Source organism: Vulpes lagopus, chromosome 14 (genome assembly GCF_018345385.1).
Source record: "Vulpes lagopus strain Blue_001 chromosome 14, ASM1834538v1, whole genome shotgun sequence".
NCBI lineage: Eukaryota > Metazoa > Chordata > Mammalia > Carnivora > Canidae > Vulpes > Vulpes lagopus.
The window spans coordinates 33,605,121-33,627,456 of NC_054837.1; the positions used below are offsets into that span (position 1 = coordinate 33,605,121).

Genomic DNA, 22,336 nt, shown 5'->3' on the forward strand with positions numbered 1-22,336 from the left:
GCTCAACTTCAGGAACTGTGAGTCCAGTGCAGTTAAAACGTTGCACTTCAGATTATGGCTTTCCCTAGTAAATATTTCCCTGGTGTGTGTGTACCCAAGGCACCGTTCTCATGCTGAGTGAGTCTGAGATTCCAGGTGTTTTAGAGAATTTGTCTTTGAAAAGCCTAGGTCTTTTGCTTTCCTGGGGCTGGGATAGGGATTGAGTCACACCTGAAGATGATTATGGAGTTCTCCCAGAAAAACAGGGGGTATCCCCTCAGGGGCTCGGAGGGCGAGATAAGTACCTGCTCTTTTAAGGCAGAGTCTCTGTTCCGAAATTGCAAACCACACTCTGTAATTTCAGCAAAGGGTATTCAGGGGCTTGTTCAGAAGAGGCATTGAAATAAAATAATCCATTTATCAAGGTGCCTTTTGTTTTAAGAAAAAAGAAACAATGAGCCATATTTAGCAGAGAGAGACATTCTGTGTCTGGAGAATGTTAATAAATCACAAGCCTGGAGAGGGAAGAAAACCTCAGAATACTCCAGCCGGATTGTGTTTCGTGTGAGCGGTGGGGACTTGGAATGAAATCCCATCAGGGTTTTCCTTGAGGTGAATAGAGACAGGTGGGCTCTGTTTCCCGGGGGGACAGGATACGAGGTGGGTCAGTGGGAGCATCTGGGGCAGCGTGGCCCCCTGGACTCGCAGAAGGGCCCACCCGCCACCTTGGGTGCCAGGATCTTCTCACACAGATGGGGGCCCCTCCCCTTCCTTTCTGCATCTCTGTGGCCTTGAAAACTCTCTGCTATAACTTATGAGCATGCCTGGAATCATGGTGATAGTAATCAGACTCGGAAGGCTAATATAATAGCAACAGCACCCTCCGTACATTGCCTTCTGTAAATGGGTTGTGATAGGATTCCCTTTATAAAAATGAGGATTCTGAAGCTCAAAATTTTAAGGTATTTGCAAAAACAAAACAAAACAAAACAAAAAACAATGAAATCTTTATCTAGTACATTGTGGAGCAGGGATTCCTTGGATTTTGTCTGATGTCAGGAAGGCCCTCAAACCACAAGGATACCTTTCCTTCCCTGAATTGAGTAGGGTTTGGCCAAAACCCTTACTCTGTGTCTTCTGTACCTTCAATGAAGCACCACACACCTTGTACGTGAGTCAAGTTAGATCAGGCTCTCTCAGCCCCGGTGCTGCTGCTATTTTGGACGGGACAGTGTTCGGTGCTGGGGGCCTGTCCTGTGAGCCTCACTCTACCTCTAGATACCAGGAGCACCCCCTGCCACCAGTTGTGAGAATCAGAAATGTTTTCAGGAATTACCAGGTGGCTCTCAGGGACAAGGTGGCCCTTAGCTGAGAATGCTTTACGCAGCGTAAAACAATACCACTCGTGCATTTCGGTTATTCCAGTGATTTTTTTTTCCCTTAGAGCTTAAATACACTAACTCTTCTAGGTGAATGCTTTCCTGTTTATAAAATGAACAGATATCTGCTCCTTTTGTTGTTGTTGTTTTTAATCTCTCAGACCATGCTTTCAAAAGCAAACAGCGTGCATACGTGGGTGCGCAACCAAAGGCAGTATCAACCCGTCCCCTCTGGATAGTCCTTGAAACAGGCCTGCGCCAGGGTTTTTGTTTTTTACATTTCCTAATTGCAGAGGAGAAATGGACCTTGTATTTTTATCAAGTACCCTGAGGGCATCCACTGCTTACTCCATTCAGAGCGAGCTCCGGGCCCCTGCCCTGCTCCTCACATGCCACGGTAGGTCCCGAGCCTCTCCTGCTGCCCGTGCCCCCTCCTGGGGGTCCTCTCTCCAGTCTGGCCAACCTACCCATCCCAGCCCAGAGAGAACCAGCTCTGAAGAATCCGCCCCATCGACACACCCACACGTGAGTGTCATGATGAAGGTGACGCGTCCTGCTGGCTGAAAGGGTCATCTCCCCCAGCGTGGTTCTGTCTGGGTGCTAAGTGACATGGACTTCTCCTGTGTTCACTATCTTACAATCTCAAAAACTCAATTTCCGGCAGCAGCTTTGCCGTGGAGTTCTCTGATGAACACCTGATGGAGGACACAATATCCCCAGCACTGACAGGCGACACAGATAAAGAAAATGGATAAACAGGAAGGGAGACCACAAATGAACGTGCTGTCAACGGGGAGGCCAGATAAAAAGGGCCAGCTGTCACCTGCTACCCCATTCCCCTCTCCTGTGGCCTTAGGAAACCAGCGTCAGACTTTTCTGGGGTTATTGTTGCAGATCGATAAAAATTACCGAATAATCCTATCTTTCTGGGAGACAGTGTGAGCAGATGAACCAGGTGGATATTTATCTGTGCTCACTGGGTCCTGGCAGCCACAGGGTGGTCCCCCGGTAATCAGCAGATGAAGCTGATTTCAGGAAAGAAATACAAGGAAAGCTGATAATCACCTCTGCTTCCTTCATCTGCTGGACGGAGACTCCTCAAAGTGTGAAATGAGTGGAGGTGATAGAGTCACAGCACAGTAGGGTGCAGAAGGGCACGGGTCCTGGGGGAGCCATTCTCATGAGCGTCCACGGGGTTGGCTTTTGAGGTACATGGACAGGGTGTGAAGCCACCCGAGTCTCACAAACGAGAAACCGATTCCCTTTTCAATTCTGTTTAAATTCTTTGAATTTCGTCAAGGAGAAAGTCTCATCGTGGTGTGTCTGTATCTGTAGCACCTGACACTTAGTCACCTCTCCATTTAACAAAGAAATGGTCAATGTCAGGCTCAGAGCTGTAGACTGGCAGCGATTTGGATCACGGGAGCCTCTGTTTTATTTATACGGGGATTCTCTAAACAAATGTATTAATTCACTGATATTTGATTATTTATTTTAATAAATTATTAATTATTGATAAAATCGTTGATTGATTAGCAATGCATAAATATCTGGCTGATGTCATGAAAGTGCTGTTTGAGGGTCTGGAGCTTAGGCAACACCATCTTCAGTTGGAAGCATTGCATGTGCAGGGAGATGTTCCTGGCAGTCATGGGCATGCATATGCTCAATAAATTCTTGTTTTTTGAAGACTTTATTTTTTTAGAGCAGTTTAAGATTCACAGCAAAATTGAGAGGAAGGTACAGGAATTCCTATGTGCCCAAAGGCCATAGTTTACTTTTAGGGTTCACTCTTGGTGGCATACATTCTGTGGGTTTGGACAAATGTATAATGACACACGTCCACCATTGCAGTATCATACAGAGTATTTTCACTGCCCTTGAAATTCTCTCCGACATATTTGTTGGCCAAAGTAAATGACACAGCCCACATAGATTCAAGGAGTAGGTCAATAGACTCTTCCTTTTAGAGGGAGGTTTGCAGAGCCATAAGCAAAAGCAGTAGATACAGAAGGAGAATTAGTGCCATTTTTAATTGTTCTACACAGCTACCGTGATATCCCTTATATCTGGCTCTACCTACCTATTTATATATCTGTCTACTTATGTATGCACCCATCCATCCACCCACGTCCACCCATCTGTCTCTTCACCTACCCATCCATCCATCCATCCATCCATCCACCCCCGTGTCTGTCTCTCCGTCCATCCATCCATCCATCCATGCATGCATCCATCCTTCTATCTAACCATGGCAACTGAAGCTCCCAGAAGGTAAGACTTTGCTCAAGATCCCATAATGGCTAAGTAGATCAATACTCAGTGCCTCCCTGGCCAATCATCATGCCCTTAACTAGACCCATACTAGACCCACTTCCTTTTCCATCATGTTTGTCTCTTCCTGCTCATGTTAAATCTCTCATGAATGAGAAATTCGGAACTGGGTTTAGCAGGAAGGTAAGAGTGAGGCACTTTTTGTTCATGAGAAGAAGAAAGCAGTGACCTACTTAAATAATGGAGAATCCTGAGAGGAGACAGCTGGACAGAAAGCCCACTCCAGCTTATTTTGTAGAAAACAAACTCAGCATTTATTTAAAAATAAGAGATTCATATTTTAGGCTTCTTTTGGGGAACCCAAAAAAGTAGGAAAAAGGAATCTCTACACAAAGGGAGAGTGAAGAACGTGGAGAAGGCTTGTTGGTAGTGCTTCCTGCGGTGAGGTGCATCTGTCACAAGTGGGCCCTAGCATCCTGCTCTGCTCCTTCCAAGAACCTGTGGCCTCCAGAGCCCCAAACAAATCAGTCTCTCAGTGTCCACACTTCAAGGTTTAAGAGGTTTTTTGGAGAGGGATTGAGTACACTAGAATAAAACATCTGATGTGGCAATTTAGTTCGGTTTTTACAAAATATTGTGAGTTGCTTCAGTAATCGATGGCTTTTTTAAGGACATGGAGTCAGTACTCTTTCTGGAATGCTCTACTTTGTCAAGGCCTTCTGAGGGTGATTTAAGCAGGTTCTGGAATGAGAGGGTTAAAATGGAAGTGCAGAGACATCCCTCCAGAGAGAGAAGGGCAAGCACCCTTGTTCCTGGTGGCCTCAGAACAAAGCCTCTGGCAGAGAACAAGGGAGGAGGCTGTTTCTTTGAAAAGCCATCTTGACAACCCAGGCCCTGTTTGGCTGCAGCCCCACCGAAGGCAGCTTTGATCTGCTAGCCAGTGTCCCTGCCGGGAAAAGGATAAGGGGAGCTTCCAGAGGAGAGAGGCACAGGCCGCCCCATATGCTGGATGGGCTGTGCCTGCTGCCATCAGGAGGAAGGCCAGCAGGGGAGGCTGGAGCAGCCGGAGTAGACACAACTGGACTCTCCCACAGTATCTGAATGGGGACCCGCTTATGTTTCTGGGCTGATTTTTTCTTTTCTTTTCTTTCCATTTAAATTCCATTAAAATATAAATTCCATTTAAATTCCATTTAAATATAAGCCAACGTATAGGACATTATTAGTTTCAGAGATAGAGGTCAGTAATCATCAGCTGCATATCACACCCAGTGCCCATCATGTTATGATTGGCCCTCCTCAATGGCCATCCCCCAGTTACCCCATCCCCCTTCCATTTCCCCTCCAGCAACCCTCAGTTTGATTCCTAGAGTTAAGAATCTCTCATGCTTTTTCTCCCTCTCTGATGACTTCCCATTCAGCTTTCCTCTTGTCCTCTATGATCCTCTGCACTGTTTCTTATATTCACGTATGAGTAAGATCATATGATAATTGTCCTTCTCTGATTGACTTCACCCAGCTTAATACCCTCCAGTTCCATCCACTTTGAAGCAAATGGTGGGTATTCGTCCTTTCTGATGGCTGAGTAATATCCCATTGTATATAAAGACCACATCTTCTTTATCCATTCATCTGTCAAAAGACATTGTGGCTCCTTCCACAGTTCGGCTATTGTGGACATTGCTGCTATGAACATTGGGGTGCAGGTGCCCCTTCAGATCACCACATCTATATCTTTAGGGTAAATAGCCAGTAGCATAATTTCTGGATCATAGGGTAGCTATATTTTTAACTTCTTGATGAACCCCCACACTGTTCTCTAGAGTGACTATACCAGCTTGCATTCCCACCAATGGCGCAAGAGGGTTCTCCTTTTTCTGCATCCTCACCAACATTTGTTGTTTCCTGACTTGGTAATTTTAGCCATTATGACCAGTGTGAGATTGTATCTAATTGTGGTTTTGATATGTATTTCCCTGCTGCTGAGGGATATTGAGCATTTTCTCGTATGTCTGTTGGCCATTTGTCTGTCTTCTTTGGAGATGTGTCTGTTCATGTTTTTTGCCCATTTCTTGACTGAACTCTTTGTTTTTTGGGTGTTAAGATTGTAAATTCTTTATAAATCTTGGATAATAGCCCTTAATCTGATGTGTCATTTGCAAATATCTGGGCTGGTTTTCAAAGACAAAGGCATGGCTGTGGGCTTCTGAGGGCTTTGCAAAGTCAGCCATTGGGCATTTTAACCTGTTTGTCCTGCGTGGGTAGGGAGTCCTTAGTGAACTTCCCACAGTATAGGTGAAAGCCATGGGGAATCTTTACAGAGAAGAACCTTTAGGCGGCAAGGAGCCTGCTGGTTGTACTACTGTCCATGTCTGCAATGGGCAGAGAAGGTCAGGAAGGTAGTGGTGATGCTCTTCCCTATCTCAGCACTGAGCCCCAGCCCGTGCAGATTGCAGTCAGGGCTTTATGACTTAGATGCACCTGTGCAGTTACAAGGAAGTAACTTCACTGAGTGCCATGGCCTACTGAATGACTTCACCCCTTGTTACCAGGTGGGCATAATACCTAAATGTTGCCAGGCCCTCCCATGTGTAAAGAGAAGCTGGAAACCCAGATAATTCCCAGTTGTTCAAGATAGTTCCCATCTTATCGATCTTCTAAAATACAATGGACCAAACAGAGTCCATCCCCAGGCTGGGTCAAGTGCCATAAGCCACTGTCTCCCTATGTGCTGTGTTTCCTATTGGCTTTATGAATTTTTTGTTATGCAAAAGATCATTATTTTTTTTGCATAAGCAAGTTTATCAATTTTTTAAAATTGCATTTGGATTTTGAGTTGTAATTAGAAAGCTTTCCCTACACTCAGCTGATAAAGGAGTTCATCCATTGTCTTCTTTTAGTACCAAAAATAAATTATTTCCTTATATCTAGATTACTGATTCACTTGACATTTATTCTTGTATGTGGTGTGAGGTATGGATCTAATTGTATCTTTTGTTTTAATTGCATCTTTTGTTTCAAGTGGCTAGCCAGTTGTCCTAGAACCATTTATGAGAAAATCTCTCTTTGCTTCATGATTTGGATACTGTCTGTATCACATGCTAATAAATTTCTAGATGTACATGAATGTATTTAGGGACTCATCTGTTCCATTGGTCTGTTTTTCTATTCATGTACTCATGCCATTAAATATGTTTTAAACTCATGCAAATTATTAATAAACATCCCAACTTCACACTCGTGGATATCTTGCCAGCTTTCTGCTCGGTGGAATTATGTAATTGTCACTGTTTAACCATTCCTAATATACAAACATCCACATCTCATTAGCCTCCCCCTAATACAAGTATATATTTTGCAGATCGTATAGTCCTTTACTGGCCTATCCCAGGAGGACCATGAAAATACTAGCCATGAGAGCTCCAGAATGTTCATCCTCATTTCTAAATTGCTTATAGACTTCCTATCCAAGGAGTCCAGCCCTAACCTCATCTTCGTTTTTTTTCTTTTCTTTCTTTGTCCTCTGCAGTGATCGAGGGCCGGGGGATCACAGACAATGTGCCGCGGTTCTCTTCTCTGCCACCCTTCCTGCCTGTGAGCTACCACATCCTTGGAGCAGAGACCTCCTTCTTCCTGAAGGAGGCCAACCAGGACGTCCTGCGCAACTCCAGCCTGCACACCAGGGTGGAGTCCTTCTTCACCTACAAGGCCAACCGGCCCCCAGTGCTCAACGCCAGCTACGGGCCCTTCTCCATCGAGCAGGTGGTGCCTCAGGACCTCCTGCTGCCCTCCAGCCCCTTCGGAGCCACCAGCAAGCTCTCCCTCAACTGGAGGCTGAGGGCGCACATCCTGCGGGACAAGGTGTACCTGAGCCGGCCCCGGGTGCAGGTGCTCTTCCACCTGCTGGGCCGGGACTGGGCGGCACAGAGCCCCGGCGAGCGGCTGCCCTGCCTGCGGCTGTTCGCCTTCCGGGAGACCCGGGAGGTGCGGGCCGGCTGCCGGCTGCAGGGCGCCCTGGGGCTGTGCGTGGCCGAGCTGGAGCTGCTGGCCGCCTGGTTCGGGCCCCCCACCGTGGTGGCCGGGAGGAAGCGGGCGCCCGGGCCGCCCGAGGGGAGCCCCGTGGAGCTCTACTACTCCGTGCAGCCGGGGGATGCGCGCGGGGACTGTGCGGGCGGCGGCGACGTCAGGAAGGACAACGCCATCCGGCCCGGGAAGGACGGGCTGGACGAGGCCGTGCCCCACCTGCAGAGGATCGGCGCCGTCAGCCTGTACCGGGCCCAGGACAGCACCCAGCTCAGCGAGCTGCGTTTGGACAGCAACGTGGTCATCTGGCTGCCCTCCCGGCCCGTCAAGCAAGGAGATGTGGTCACCGCCTACGTCACCATCGCCAGCAACTCCACCGTGGACCTTTTCATCCTGAGGTAGGTGCCCAGGCTGGCCCAGGGCCTTCTTGAGCGCGCCTAGGATGAGGTGGCACCGGATCCCTGGGGTTTCGCTACGTTCGGGGGATGCTCCGGCTTCTCAGTGAAGCTGGATCCTGCAGCTGCCCAGGTGCACTCAGCAGTTCCTCTTCCATCGTGGATCAGGGGGTGGGAGGAGGGGGCCAGAAACCGCATCCAAGAGAAGCAAGAGTAATCAAATCACTCTCTCTTTCGTCATTGAACTTGCAGAAGGATCGGATTCTTTCCTTAGCCTGGAATTTTTTCGTAGACACACAGATACTTGTTGCATGATTGAGAGCATATTTCCTCAGAGCCCAAGAAGAGACATAGGGTTTATGATATTTATAATATTTTACTTTGTGTGTATACGTGAAAAAAAGGCAAGGAAGCATCCTTTAAACAAGAATTCGGTGCGGTTCTTGTTGGCAGGCTGGGGATGGGTGAAGCTCAGTTCCTGAGCATGGTTTAGCTGTGATTAAAGGAGTCTGGCCAACAGAAAATTATTGCACAGAGGTATTCCATCTCATAAAAAAAGAAAGAACAGAAAGTAAATTGAAACAATGGGATAACCCACCTGCTGTCACCACTGCTGGCTCAGCAGATTGCTTAAGTTCTAATAGGGCTGCTCTGTCACTCTGTGTGATGATTCCGAGGTCCATCTGGGAGCGTCTGCCTTCTGAGGATTATTCATATTGGAGAAGAGCCACTTACAGAAAATCCTCTTAAAATGTGGGCCAGGATTTCATAATAACGAGAAAATATTTGAGACTTGTTTAAAAGATAAAGATGATAAAAAATTTTTTTTCCGATTCTAGCAAGGAAAGACTTAGTTAGGTAATAATTACATCTCCACATTGGAATAAAAAAAAATTAATCACATGTTGAATGAGTTGCTTGGGAAAATAACTGCAAAATAGAGTGATACTATTTTATAGCATATTCCTTTTTGTGTAAGTTTTGTTGTATAACTTTAAGAATGGTCATTCTCAAAGGCTTTGTTTGAGTTTGTTTTCACAAAATGCACTCAAAGGCTTCAATGTTTCTCAAGGCAATTCTGCATCCCTGGGATTCTCATAATTCTTTCCTAATGTGTCTGTCTGGTCATCGTCCTTGGAGTTTTTTCTTGCAATTTTTAAGTAGGCTAATTTTACCAGATCCTCCCTTGCCAGTGAGATCTGGATACAATTGAGGACTTCCACAACATCATGATCAGTGATGTGATGAAATCCTCCATCTTTCACAAGATGCACACTTTGCCCTTTGAGGACTCCCATCACAGCTACCTTCAGACTCAGTGGGGCCAGGCAGGCACCTGCTGACCGTGTATGAGGGGACACACCTCCCTGTCAGGGTGCCAGAGACTTGGTGGAAGTGTCAACCTCACAACTGAGAGGCCAGGATGGCAGTTTTTTTCTCTTTTAAAGGTTTTATTTATTTATTCATGAGAGACACAGAGAGAGACAGAGACACAGGCAGAGGGAGAAGCAGGCTCCCTGTGGGGACCCCAATACAGGAACTTGATCCCAGGACCCCGGGATCACGACCTAAGCTGAAGGCAGACACTCAGCCCCTGAGTCACCCAGGCGTCCCTCAGGTCATTTCATTGTAAAATAAATATATACAGCCTTGGCTTTGGAAAGTAGATGCAGAAGTCAGGGATGGTACCACTAACACGTGTTAGGATTCCAGAGTCATAATTATCTTTGTGCTTGTACTGATCCTTAACTCTGCTTTCAGAAATGCAGGCTGTGTGGTCTACCAAGGGTGGGTTTGGGTGAACCACTGGGTCCCTGGTCCCAGGTGCAAGGCCTTCAGCTGCTGGTGGGCCCCCAGACCTGGTGTGTTCGACAGAAGGGGCTGTTTTCTGTATTTGTCATCATCACAGGCATAAAGGGTGGTGAGGATGAGGTCCTGCACTCAGCTGGCTCAGCTCTGAGCCTATCTCCTCCACTGCATGGTGGTGGGACGGTGGGCAGCTCACCTGGCCTCCATGTACCTCTGTCCCCTCATTTCTGCATCAGATGTCATCATGGCACCTCCTGCTTCCGAGGACGGGAGGACCTCGTGGGCCAATATTTATTTGTAAGATGCCTATAACAGCACCTGGAACATAAAAAGTATTTCTATGAATGTTGAATATCCCTAACAGGGTTGTGTTTAAACATCCATCAAACTTCCCTGAGTGCTGAATTCCGTTTTAGCAGTAAAAGGACTTCGTGCCTTGCATAAAACCACAGCAAGGTCTGTTCTCCATGCTGTATTGATTCCCACTTCACCACAATTTTGTTTAAAGAGCAAAACTGGTTTTTTGGTTTGTTCTGTTTTGTTTATAATGACAAGTGCTTTGGAGCACAGAGAGCAGTGCTGGCGAACTTCTCGGGTGGATGCCACTTACTGCCGTGAGGTGCAGCATCTCTGTTTCTGCCTTCCTGATCTTTCCAACTATGCACCCGAGTCCTGGGGGAGAGGCAGAGGAGACATGGAGTCCAGGATGACTCCCAGATGTGTGGCTGAAGGATGCCACCGCCATGACTGATGGCAGACCACGGGGGAAACAGGATTTCTCTTTCCAGATAACATACGTGATTTTAACTTAGTGAAAAGTAATTTTCATTTTTAAATGAACTATTTCAAGGATAAAACATTCAGTAAAAGAATGCAAGAGGATGTACACAGACACGGCATGGATAGCGACACTACATGAGAACGCATGCTCATGGGAACCCACGTGCCTCCAGCAGCCTCCACCCGTGGCTGCAGGTTGGATCACAGGGAAATCTGTCCTGCCCTTGCTGGTACCTTTCTACCGAGAGATTTGGGGGATTTGCAGGAGAGCTTGAAAGCCCTCTACTGACTGTGAAATCCAAACGTATTCTCCTTTGTCACCTTGCATGATGACTTTGATGACAAGGCTATATTTGGAAACAGCTAGGACTTTTTAGGGGTTTTATAGGGCCAGTAGTCTATTTGGGAACCTGGCCTAGGCTTCCCTGATAGGATCATTTTCACAAATGATACTGTCTTCTGTAGGCCCAAAGAAGCAGCCTGCTGTCCGCTGGTAACTTCGTGAATTTAATCTAAAGGCAATCCGTGATTTATGATCAAATAGGTTCCTGAGATTCTTACAGCAAGCAGAGGCATTGCTCACTATTGTGAGGGCTTCCAAAATACATTGACGACTAGAGTCATCAGTCCTGAAAATGCCCATTGCCACCCCCACGTGCCTGGATGCTACAGAGAAGGCCTTGGGATGCAGAAGATGACCGCTGCTTCCTCAAAGCTCTGGGTTAGAGTTTGCAGAACATCTTCCTGTTTCAAATCAATGTTCACTCTGCCTTAGTTGGTCCTGGCCTTGCAAAGTCATTAGAGGGGAGAGCTGGGGAGGCCACACTGCCTCGGCCTCGTCACTCAGTAACTGAATTAATGCCTCCAAAGACAAAGGACGTAGCTTATGGTCCTCCGCACCTGAGGACAGGCTTGCTTTGTTGTATCCAAAGTTCAGGGATAGGGATCCCTGGGTGGCGCAGCGGTTTAGCGCCTACCTTTGGCCCAGAGCGCGATCCTGGAGACCCAGGATCAAATCCCACATCGGGCTCCCGGTGCATGGAGCCTGCTTCTCCCTCTGCCTGTGTCTCTGCCTCTCTCTCTCTCTTTGACTATCATAAATAAATAAAAATTAAAAAAAAATTCAAAGTTCAGGGATAAAAAAGAAGTTAAACTAATGAACACTGAAGTGGTAGTCAGTAAAAGTTTATTGTGAACGCACCAAAAGGACCATTTGCACATGAGGAGCCCTCAAAGCAGAGCCTGGAATGAAGCTTGGGAGGTGCGGGAGGTTGGCATACATGTTAGAAAAGCAGCTCTCAGAGCCCCGAGGCAGGGACCGACTATTCTTTACAGGCCTTATTCACGATGTTAGGATTTTCTTAAATGAAAGCAAAGGGGTGAGTGGTGACCTCCTATCAATTTGGGGGAACAATTTAAGTCTTGTGTATGATTTTCTGAGACATAAGCAAGCAATGACCCAGGTCAAGTTGGCCTCGCTTGTCTTGCCAAACAAGCTGAATTAAGCTTTGCTTGTCTGATGAAACCGGGTTTGTCAGCTCAGGGAATTTTCAAGGCTGGGCTCTGTTCGTGTATGATTTTAACATCCTCTACACTTTGGGTCCGTCTCTCAGCAAACTGACAGTGTGAGCAGCTCCTACGGTATTCGCGTCCCTACCACTGGTAATGCAGCCAGGCGGGGGCCTCCCACGTTCCCCTGCTCCAACAGGTACATCAGCACCACGCACCCAAGCGGTCGGGTCAGTGAGGTCCTCAAGGTGCCTGATCCCACTGGACGTCGTTTGACGTGTGAATGACTGCCGAGGAGCGTTTAAGACCCTGGGAGGAGGTACAGGTCAATAGGATGACTATTGGACAACAGTTGCCAAGGAATGAACCCCTCCCACCCCGAGCAGATGCCCAGAAGCCAAGACCCAACCAACTAAGCAACTCAAATGGGTTATAATCAGAGTCAGGTTTTACCTGTCAAAGTGAACCTGTGGCATGAGGTATGCAACCACCTATCCTCATGGTCACTTAGGGCCTGATGAACTTGAAAATGTTCTATTTCAGGAGATGGTGCTATAAACAGGTCTAAACCAGGTCTCTGTCTGATGGGAGCAATTAATCATTTAATAAGAGATATCTCTTTAGAAATATAAGAAAAGCAAAGGTTGATAATCTAAGTAGATCATAAGCAGCCAGTTGAGAAAATTTCTTGATTTGTGTTGGAAACATCTTCAGAGGGTAGAATGAGGTTGGTGGCTTCAATTCCACAGGTCTCGAGACCCTGGTTGGCAATTTGACCCTTTGGTGATGTCACCGGCATTCCCACCTGGCAGCTGGCATGGAGGTTGTCTGGGTATGTTCCGTTGTGGTGATTTCTCTGGAGTTTACATGCACCAAGCCTCAGAAACAATTGACAATGAGAGTCTGATCATAGGTACGCTCTAGTTTTCCAACTGAAATACAATTTTTAATTTTTTATAGTTATTTCATTTTCATCACAGACATTCACAGTGAAACGAATTTGTTTGTTAAAAAATAACTTGTCCTATTAAACTTGGATTTTTGACATAAATGTAGTAAGGATACTGATTCTGGTTCTATTCCCAAATGTGATACTCAGTAATAACTCTGGTCATATCCAAGGAGCTTCACTGGCTTCTCAAAGTCAGCCTCAGTTCTTAAAAATTGTCTGATAATAAGGGATCTTAGATAGACTTTAAAGTGTTTTTATGTTAAGAAACCAGGCTATGGACTTCTCTAATTGCATCCCACTGCAAAAAGAACAGATTTTCATTGAGCGTATTCTAATACTTATCTTGTCATGAAGAGTGAGGATATTCATCTGCTGAGAGTTTCTAAATTCTAGAGAAATCAGGTAGGGAGAAGAAGGAAAATGTTTCAATCCGTGTTTACAGTTGTATGCTTTATCAAATTGTTGCAAGTTATAAATGTCTTAAAAGAGAGGAGGAAAGGGCTCCTTTCAGCCTGGAAAACAACATATTAAAGAACCAACAATGTCTGTCACAAAGATGCGAGTCCCTCCATCCGTTCATTCAGTCTCCTGTAATTAATTATTGCTTCACTTCATCTGGGCTAGCAGCTTGCTGAACCAGTCTGTTCTCTGTTAGCATTTGAGAAGTTCTTTCCCATCAGTGTTGTGACCTTAAAGTCATCATGTGTCCCGGAGGTCTGTTTGCGCCTTCCACTGGCCTCTGAAGACGAGGGACTGTGGCCGGTAGTTGACTGTACATGTGCTCAGAGAGGGATCATCGAGTGTAAACAGGAACTGTCTGTGATGGGAGACTGACCAAACTGTGACAGCTGAAGATCTAGGGAGTTCCTCCGTGTGCCTGGACTCCCGTGGACCTCAGGTTGGCGCTCCATGTCCTGCCAGCCCTGGACCGGCCACCAAGCCTTCCCCTGAGCTAGCTGCCCTCTGCACCTGCCAGCCCTGCAAGGGAGTAGCAACAGCAATCCACACACTTCCCTCTCTGTTCCTTCTTAGGGGCCTTGTGATGGTTCTCAGGAACACCTGACAATAGGGCAGCAGTGTGCAGGGCTGCTTTGTCTTTTCTGGGTAGGTTTCATGTGCCAGCATTGATAATGGAGCCTTCGGGGCATAAATCCGAAGAGAGGATTTTTCTTTCTTAAGTAAAACACTATGAAGGAAGGAGGTAGGCTTCCCAGAACAATAAAAAGGGAGCAGAGAGCGACACTCTATGCTGCCACGCAACTACTTTAATAACCGTTGCTTTGTAGGGCAGGGTCACAGAATGGTGGAGCAGGGGAGGTACCCTCAGCTGGAGCACAGACGGCCTTGGATGCAGGGCTACCGACTCTCGAGTTCTGTTCCGGCTTGACTGCTGCATGCGTGCTCATTCTCGTTAAGAACTGGCATCCCCCCAACCAAATCAACACAACGTCCTGTGCACTTAACAGCTGCTCTGCGTTCCCAGCATCTTCCAATAAATAAATAAAAGGATAAGGGGCGGAAGCAAGGAAAGAGGCTTTTTAAAGAGATGAGAGAAAGTGACTTTGTATGCAGGGGTATTGGGAGAAGTGTTATTTTTTCCAAGCAGGATGGTATATGTCAGTGGACTCATTCCTAGATGCTAAATGTATGAGGAGGGAATGCCGGTAGTGATCATTGACTGGCTGCTCCCTCCTCTAGAAGGATTTTGCGATGCAGACTGCGATGCAGACCTTTTATAGGTAAACCCAGTGCAAAGGGCACAGTGCTGGGTTTCCACTGCTGGTTGGCTGGTGGGATTCACGGAGCGTGTCTTTCCTGATAGACTGAAGCCAGTTGAGGAACTCCACTATTTAATCCATTTACACTTCATTATACACTAAACGTACACAAATACACAAATGTTCACAGCCGCATTATCCATGGTAGCCAAAACATGGAAACAACCCAAATGTCTATCAACCAGCAAATAAATAAGCAAAATGTGATCTCTCTGTGTAATGGAATATCGTGTGGCCATAGAAGAGACTGAAGTAGCGATCTGGGCCACGGTGTGCGTGGAGACTGAAAACATGACACTCATGGAAGAAGCCAGATTCCTGGTGGCAACAGGGCCCAAGAGCCTGGCAGCCGGGTCTGCTGGTTTCCCCGAGAGGCTACGAATGCAGGCTTTGAGCGCAACCTTTGGGCTTATACACGTGGACAACAGACTCACATTTCAGTGTCACCCTGTAGGCCTGGAGATCTGATGGTGACCCTGGGCTGAGATGTGTCTCCTGATCTAAGTCTGGCTCAAAGCAGCAGAGTGTATTTATTTCCTTGGGCTTCTGTAACAAATTACCCAAAACTGAGCAGCTTAAAGCATCAGAAACATGGTCTATCACAGTTCTGGAGGCAAAAGGCTGACGTCAGGGCACTGGCAGGGCCTCTGGGGTTGGGGGGATCCTTCCCTGCCTCTTGCTCATTCAGCTGCTGCCTCGGCTCCTGGCTGCATTGCCCCCACCCCAAGTCTGTCCTCACACGCCATCCCCTGGGTGTCCCTCTGTGTCCATGTCTCCAATCTCCTCACTTTTCCTTACACTGATCCCATCTGGAGATCCTGACCTAATTATATCTGTAAAGACCGTGTTTCCCAGTGATGCCACATTCTGGGGGCCTGGATGGACATGAAGTGAGGGGTAGCCCACCCTTCCACCTACTCCAGAGAGGACAGGACTACCCCGTGCATGTCAAGGCCTTCCACCATGTTATCCTGGGATCTTCTGAATTACTGTGCGCCCCCTTGGCAGCTCCAGCTGGTGGGAGAGTGGAGCTACAGATGGGGATCTGAGCCTTAACCCACTCGATAAACGCACCTTCTGTGCCTGGTATAGTGGCACCTGCTCTCAAATCCTTCCTCTGATTTCTGACTACAACTCGTGCCCATGCTGTTCTAAGTGAATTTGGGAGAGCTTTTTTCTTCTTCTTTCTTTGATCCCTTTTGGGTTCAAGGATATGAAGAGGCCTGAAAGACAATTTCCAGATCCTTGGCTTGCCCCTGGAAGATTTGGCTCTTCATTTCCAACCAGGCATCTGTCTACAGGGTCAGGTGGAGCTCTCGGGAATGACCCGACTGTCCCAGACTTATTATGAGGAGGAGACCCCAAAACACAGTTGGGGTAGCACTGCCTGCAGATTTGGAGCTAATTTAGACAATTCTGGAAACTCATTTTCCCACACTCTGTCTAAAATTCATTTCCCTGTTGAATGTCTCCGAAGGAAAGGTTTGTTTTCATTTTGTTCAGCTTGTCATTTTAAATGTATTCTTCTGGAACAGAGAAAAGGAACAATTTTCTTTCTGCTTGGGAAGAAGTGAAGAAATAATGTTTCCTGCCCAGGGCCCCCTCCCTGGCTCCCCACAACACATCTGCGTTGCCAGGCAGCCTGGCTTCGGTGAGACATTTGACTGTTGTGGGAAAAACATTTACACATAAAATTGACTCCAGCTCTCGGAAAAGAGAAAGGAAGCAGAGGCTTCCTGACCTAAGCCTGCCTCCTTTGTTCCACATTCTTTAACTGATTTAAGAGTCATCTTACTTTTCAAAATAAAATAAAATAAAAATAAAAATAATAAAAGGCATCTTCGTTTTTGAGCTTCCTGGATCACAGCTGTGTCTGTTGCAGTTTACCACGTGCATAAGGGGACTTGTCTACCTGGGCATTTCTGGAGAGCAGAGGCAGGCTAAGGGGTGAGTAGCAATTGCAGTAAGAGCATGAGATATTCCAGTGTCCCAGAATACTGGGGTATTTTAAAGGATTTTTATTTTTAAGTAATCTCTATACTCAACATGGAGTTTGAACTCCTGACCCTAAGATCAAGAGTCACACAATCCAGTGACCGAGCTTCCATACTGGGATTTTTTTTTTTAAAGATTTTAAAATTTATTTGAGAGAGAGAGAGAGTGAGAGTGAGAACACAAGCAGGGGGAGGAGCAGAGGAAGAAGCAAACTCTCCGCCGAGCATGGAACCCGACACAGGGCTTGATCCCAGGACTCTGAAATCATGACCTGAGCTGAAATCAAGAGCTTGACAGCAATTGACTGAGCCACTGAGGCACCCCTGGAGTATTCTCAAGTGTTGATTTGCTGCCACTTTGCTTGATGTCATGACATTACTGCAGGATTCCTTCATATGGGAAATCTGAACCATTTATGTCTTGCAACCCCAAGAATTATTGGGTGAATTAAAATCTCAGAAAGGGAAACAAGGCTTACTTAACTTAAAAAGCATTCCAATTGCATTACACCTTCCTTGTTTGGAACCTTCTTTGGAATCTCATTGCTGTTTCAGCTCCCATTCCTCGCGTCCCTAAACATGTTGAGTATATTTTCTTGTATTTACAAGTCCTTTGTGGCCAGCTGGGCTCTAGTCTACTTTCAGAAGGGTGATGCACTTTTTTTTATTTAGAAAGGAGGGGATCCTGCAAATGGGGACATGGATTCAAGAGGAGAATATGGTAGAGCATGTAGGAGGGGATCAAAGCGGGAGAGAGGAAGGCTGTGGATCTCGGGTCCAATTACCAGCCATTTCTACAGATGAGCCCAAAAGCCTCACTTCCCCCATGGCCGGGGTTCCATTGTCCTTTGCCCTCTTTCCCCCAGGACAAACCCATATTTTCAAGGCCTGGCCTTGCTACCTTAGCCTAACTTCTGTCACCTAGGACTTTCTTATTCTGTCCCTGTACCTCGGAAACATTGGCCAGATAGCATGCTCAGACCAGGATGGTGGCTGACACTGGGATAGAGCCACATGTGAAGGAAGATAATGCATAGAAAAGGATGAAGACTGTTATCTCACATTCCCCTAAAATGCCAACATCTTCTTGCATTTTGTTTTGGTATTGTGATCACTTTAGACCTGCTTTCCTGAAGAAAGCATCTCTTCTTTTGGATTTCTCAGGGAGACCTTTAAGAAATAGAATTCACAACCACATAAAGGAATCCACAGGCCTTTTTAGAGGCTCTTACCCACTCTGCCTGGGTTGGACACGTTGCTCCTGAGAAGCCACAACCTGGCTCCTCCTGGGACTGCTGTTTGGATGGCCCTGTTGGGCTTCTAGAAATGATGTTTGCATAGTGTTTGGCAAGTCATCATTCACAACATGCCGTGCAGTTCTTTCAACAACCCATTCTGAGATTCAGTCTCTCTCACTCCATCATCCAAACCCCTGTGTTCATGCTGTCCCCAACCTTTGCTGGCTCCCCCCATTGTGACTCCAGTGGTTGCTGGTTCATACAACACTTATTTAGAGTTTGAAAGTACACATCTCCTACAATGAAATACCACTTTGCACCCATTAGGATGGCTGCTGTTGAAAAGGCAGAAAATAACAAGCATCAATGAGGACGTGGAGCATTTGGAAGCCTTGTGTCCTAAGGATGAGAATGCAAAATGGTGCAGCTGAAAAACAGTATGGCAGTACTCAAAAATCTCAAAATAGAATTACTGTATGATCCAGCAATCGCACTTCTCTGTATATGCTCCAAAGAATTGAAAGCAGGATCTAGAAGGGACATTCATATTCCCACAGCAGCATTACTCACAAAAGCCAAGAAGTGGAAGCAATTCAGATGTGCATCAATAGATGAATGGATAAACAAAGTGTAGTGCACACATACAATGGAATATGAATCAGTCTTATAAAGGAAGGGGATTCTGATGCCTGCTACAACATGAATGAACCTTGAGGACAGTATACAAAGTGAAATAAGCCAGTCAGAAACTGATAAATATGGTATGATTCTTGTAATATGAGGTACTTAGAGTATTCACAGTCATAGAGATACGAAGTAGGAGTGCAGCCATCAGAGACTGGAGGGAATGGGGGAATCATCGATGGATGGGTGCTGAGTTTTGGTTTTACAAGATGAAATGAATTATGGAGGTGGATGGTGGTGATGGTTGCACAACATTATGAATGTATTTAATACCAGTGAACTGTACACTTAACATTGGTTAAGATGGTAAACTTCGTGATACGTGTATTTTACCACCACTGCCACCACAGCAAAAATCTGTAAGTAGACTTTTTTTTTTTTTTTTTTTGTAATAGATGAGCTTAAGTGAAGTCTGTTTGGCTTGGTGTAAGCCATGTACTCATCCCTACTCCATTTACTGTGACCAAATTAAATGTGTTTATTCACTCAGCTACCCTTCACGTTTGCAAGGGGTGTATTAATCTCATTAAAGACATGTTCATTGAGTGCAGAGGCAGAGTGTTTGGCAAAGGGGAAACTGAAATATAGGTCCTAGAAGACAGCGGGTTTACCTACTGGGCAGGAAGGAGCGGTAGATGTCCACCAGTAGCATCGGGATGGGGTGTAAGCTCTGGAAACGGATGCTTGAATTCAAATCCTGAATCTATCATTCTCCCCAGTGCAATGCAGACAGGTTCCTCAACCCCTCTCTGCCTCAATTTCTGTATGAAGATAAGAATGGTAGCAGTTACTGGTAGAGATATTAGGGGGCTTCAGTGGGATAGAATTTTAACCTGTGCTTGGCACATTTTAAGCACCTAATAAATATTGTTTATTATTGCATTATTATTTTTATTATTATTATGTTTTTCCCGAAGTTACAGAGAGAGATATTACAGCTGCTCTTGGGTGAGAGCCACCAGATGCACCCCAAAATATGCTGATAAACTCCCATATCTATGGTAGCATCTACATCCTTTAGGAGGAGGGATCCCCTTGCTTTCATTCCGTAAAAGCCAAAGGCTCTTGACCAGGGACCTGGTTTATCCCTCTCCCTGGGGACATGTGGGAACATCCTGAGACATACCTGGTTATCAAAGCTGGGAGAGCATTTCCTCTGATATCTTGTGTATACAGGCCAGGGATGATGCTAGGTACCCCAAAATGCACAGGACAACCTCTGTCTACCCCATCAAAGAATATTCCAGCTCAAAATGCCAGTCAATGATGCTGGCATTGAGAAACCCTGAGGAAAATGAATGGTTGATGAGCACGTGGGGCATGGCTATGATCACAGGTAATAACCCACCTTCTCTCACGCTTAGAAGCCAGCTGTGGTTCTCGGTGAGTCATGAAGGTACCCATGAGCATGTGGCGAGAACTGTCTGTTGGGAACATAATGACCTTGCCTAGCAGTGTAAGAGGCTCTGTTTCTTTGCAACACTCCTCCCAGATGTTGGCAGCAGATATCGTGGCAATAAGCCATTAAAATCAAGGCCAATTTTCATGTTTACCAAAGAGCAAGGACCTAATCTAGTTAGTTTATATTATGCAGTAAGTATGTCTTAATATACTTTCTTTAAAAAAAAAAGAATAGAAGAAGAACAGTGCTTTGATAACATCAGAGAGGTATATTCAAAGACGGAGTCCATCCTTGATATCACATTGGCAGAAAGTGTATCACACTTCAATTACACTCATTTCATTAGCTGTTAATGAGCACTTCCCAGAACAGGCTTCTTAGGCACGGGACTGGCTCTCAGAGCTGATAGATCAGTGTCAGCATTTCTCAGATGGAAGAGCTAAAGACTGCATCCAGCTGACAAACCCAATTATGCCATCCTGAGACGCACAGTGGGGAGAAGAGACTCTAACATGGCAGCTACATGAAGATGGACCGTGGGGAGGCACCGTTTTCACTGAGCTGAGCTGAGCTGTTGGCTACAGGGTCAGGGAGGCAAATGGGCCTTCTTCTCACTAACCACTCAGACTACAGAGTCTCTAATGAGCTCAAGAGACTATCCCCCCGTTCCTTGTCAACCTACGAAAGGTACTTAACCATCCATCAGCCTAACTTCTGTTGGGGGGATCATATTTTTTATTTAATAAGTGATATTTCCATCTCACTGTGGTTCCTATCCCGCCATGGTTCTTCCCAAGATTCAAGCCTAACAGGCATACATTATACAGATTTCCATGAAGCATGGGATATTGTAGCACAAATCAAAAAGAAGAGAGCAAAACCCTTAACTTTTGAACTGGAAAAAAAAATTGGGAAAATTTTTATCAGGTTTGTTCTTATTCCAAAAGATTAGATAAAAATGTTCCTAAACTGAGGGTACGGTGAAAGAGAGCATCAGATGGGACCTGGAAGGGGTTATATGTTGGCAGGACCCTAAAGGGACTGAGAGACACGTGGGAGGAGTTTGGAAAGACCAGAAAGCGGTGACCGTCTTTTCTCTCTCTCCAGAGAAAACAGGGAACACACGGGGTCTCAGACTTCTCCTGTGCCCAGCATGTGAGAAAGAGCAGGAGGAGTGGGAGTGGAGTGATGTGTCTGGACAAAGGGCCTGAGCTTCACACAATTTCCCGTATTTCCTGTGCTCTTTAAAGGGACAGAGAAGCAGCTGAGAACAAATGCTGGCTTTGTTTTCAAAGGCAACGAGACATATCAATGGACAGCCTATGAAGTAGTCCTGTTGATTAGGGAATATTCTCTTGATGTGGATGTGCCTAGAGAGCAGTGCAGACAGCTAACCAAGGCCAGTGGGGCCTGGAGCCCCAGGGCTGGGTTCCCCACTCACCCTCAACCCCCACGGAATGGAGATGCTCCTCTGGGGTGGGCATCCATCAGCTGGGGGCTTGCAGCTGCACTGAGCAGCTCTCAGCCGGGAGTAGTTTAAACCAAGGGTTCCCTACCTAGAAAGGGCACAAGAATCACCTACTGTACCTTTAAACCGTCAATCACCAGACCCCACTTCTAAAGTTTCTGACTCGGCAGATGTGGAGTGGGGCCAGAGAATTTCCATTTCGAATAAGTTCCCAGGTATTATTGCTTAAATTTGTGTGCAAAATCTACATGTTGAAGTCCTAACCATCAGGGACTTCACAAAATGACCTTATCTGGTGATAGGGTCAGTGGAGAGGTCCTTGGTTAAGGGTGGTCGTACCGGGTGCAGGGAGCCCCTCATCCAGTAAGTCTCATGGGAAAATCAAGGCAGATATCAGCAAACCACCAGAAGCTTTCAGAAGAAACCAATACTGCCAACAGCTTGAAATTCTTAATGTCTATACCTAGAGAGACAGGCAAGCAAAAGTACGCATGGGAGAATTGCAGATTTTGTCAATTTAGGTGACAGAGACAAAGTTTCAGAGACATTTATGATGCGATTCTTTCAGTTTTCTCATGATGAATTAAGTGAGTTTTCAGATTCTGTTATCCTCTGTTTGTTAATGACGTCACTTGAGGGATTTGTGTGGCTGGAGCAGGGGGCAACATTAGG

General features: G+C 46.1%; 1 protein-coding gene across 1 annotated transcript in view; it reads left to right on the top strand.

The window, feature by feature from the left end:
- TMEM132C (transmembrane protein 132C) overlaps nt 1-22,336 on the top strand; it is a 303,193-nt gene that overhangs the window by 98,787 nt on the left and 182,070 nt on the right. Inside the window, exon 2 of the mRNA XM_041728365.1 lies at nt 7,162-8,053. Within this exon, the coding sequence (XP_041584299.1) occupies nt 7,162-8,053 (892 nt within the window). The remainder of the gene's footprint in view (nt 1-7,161; nt 8,054-22,336) is intronic.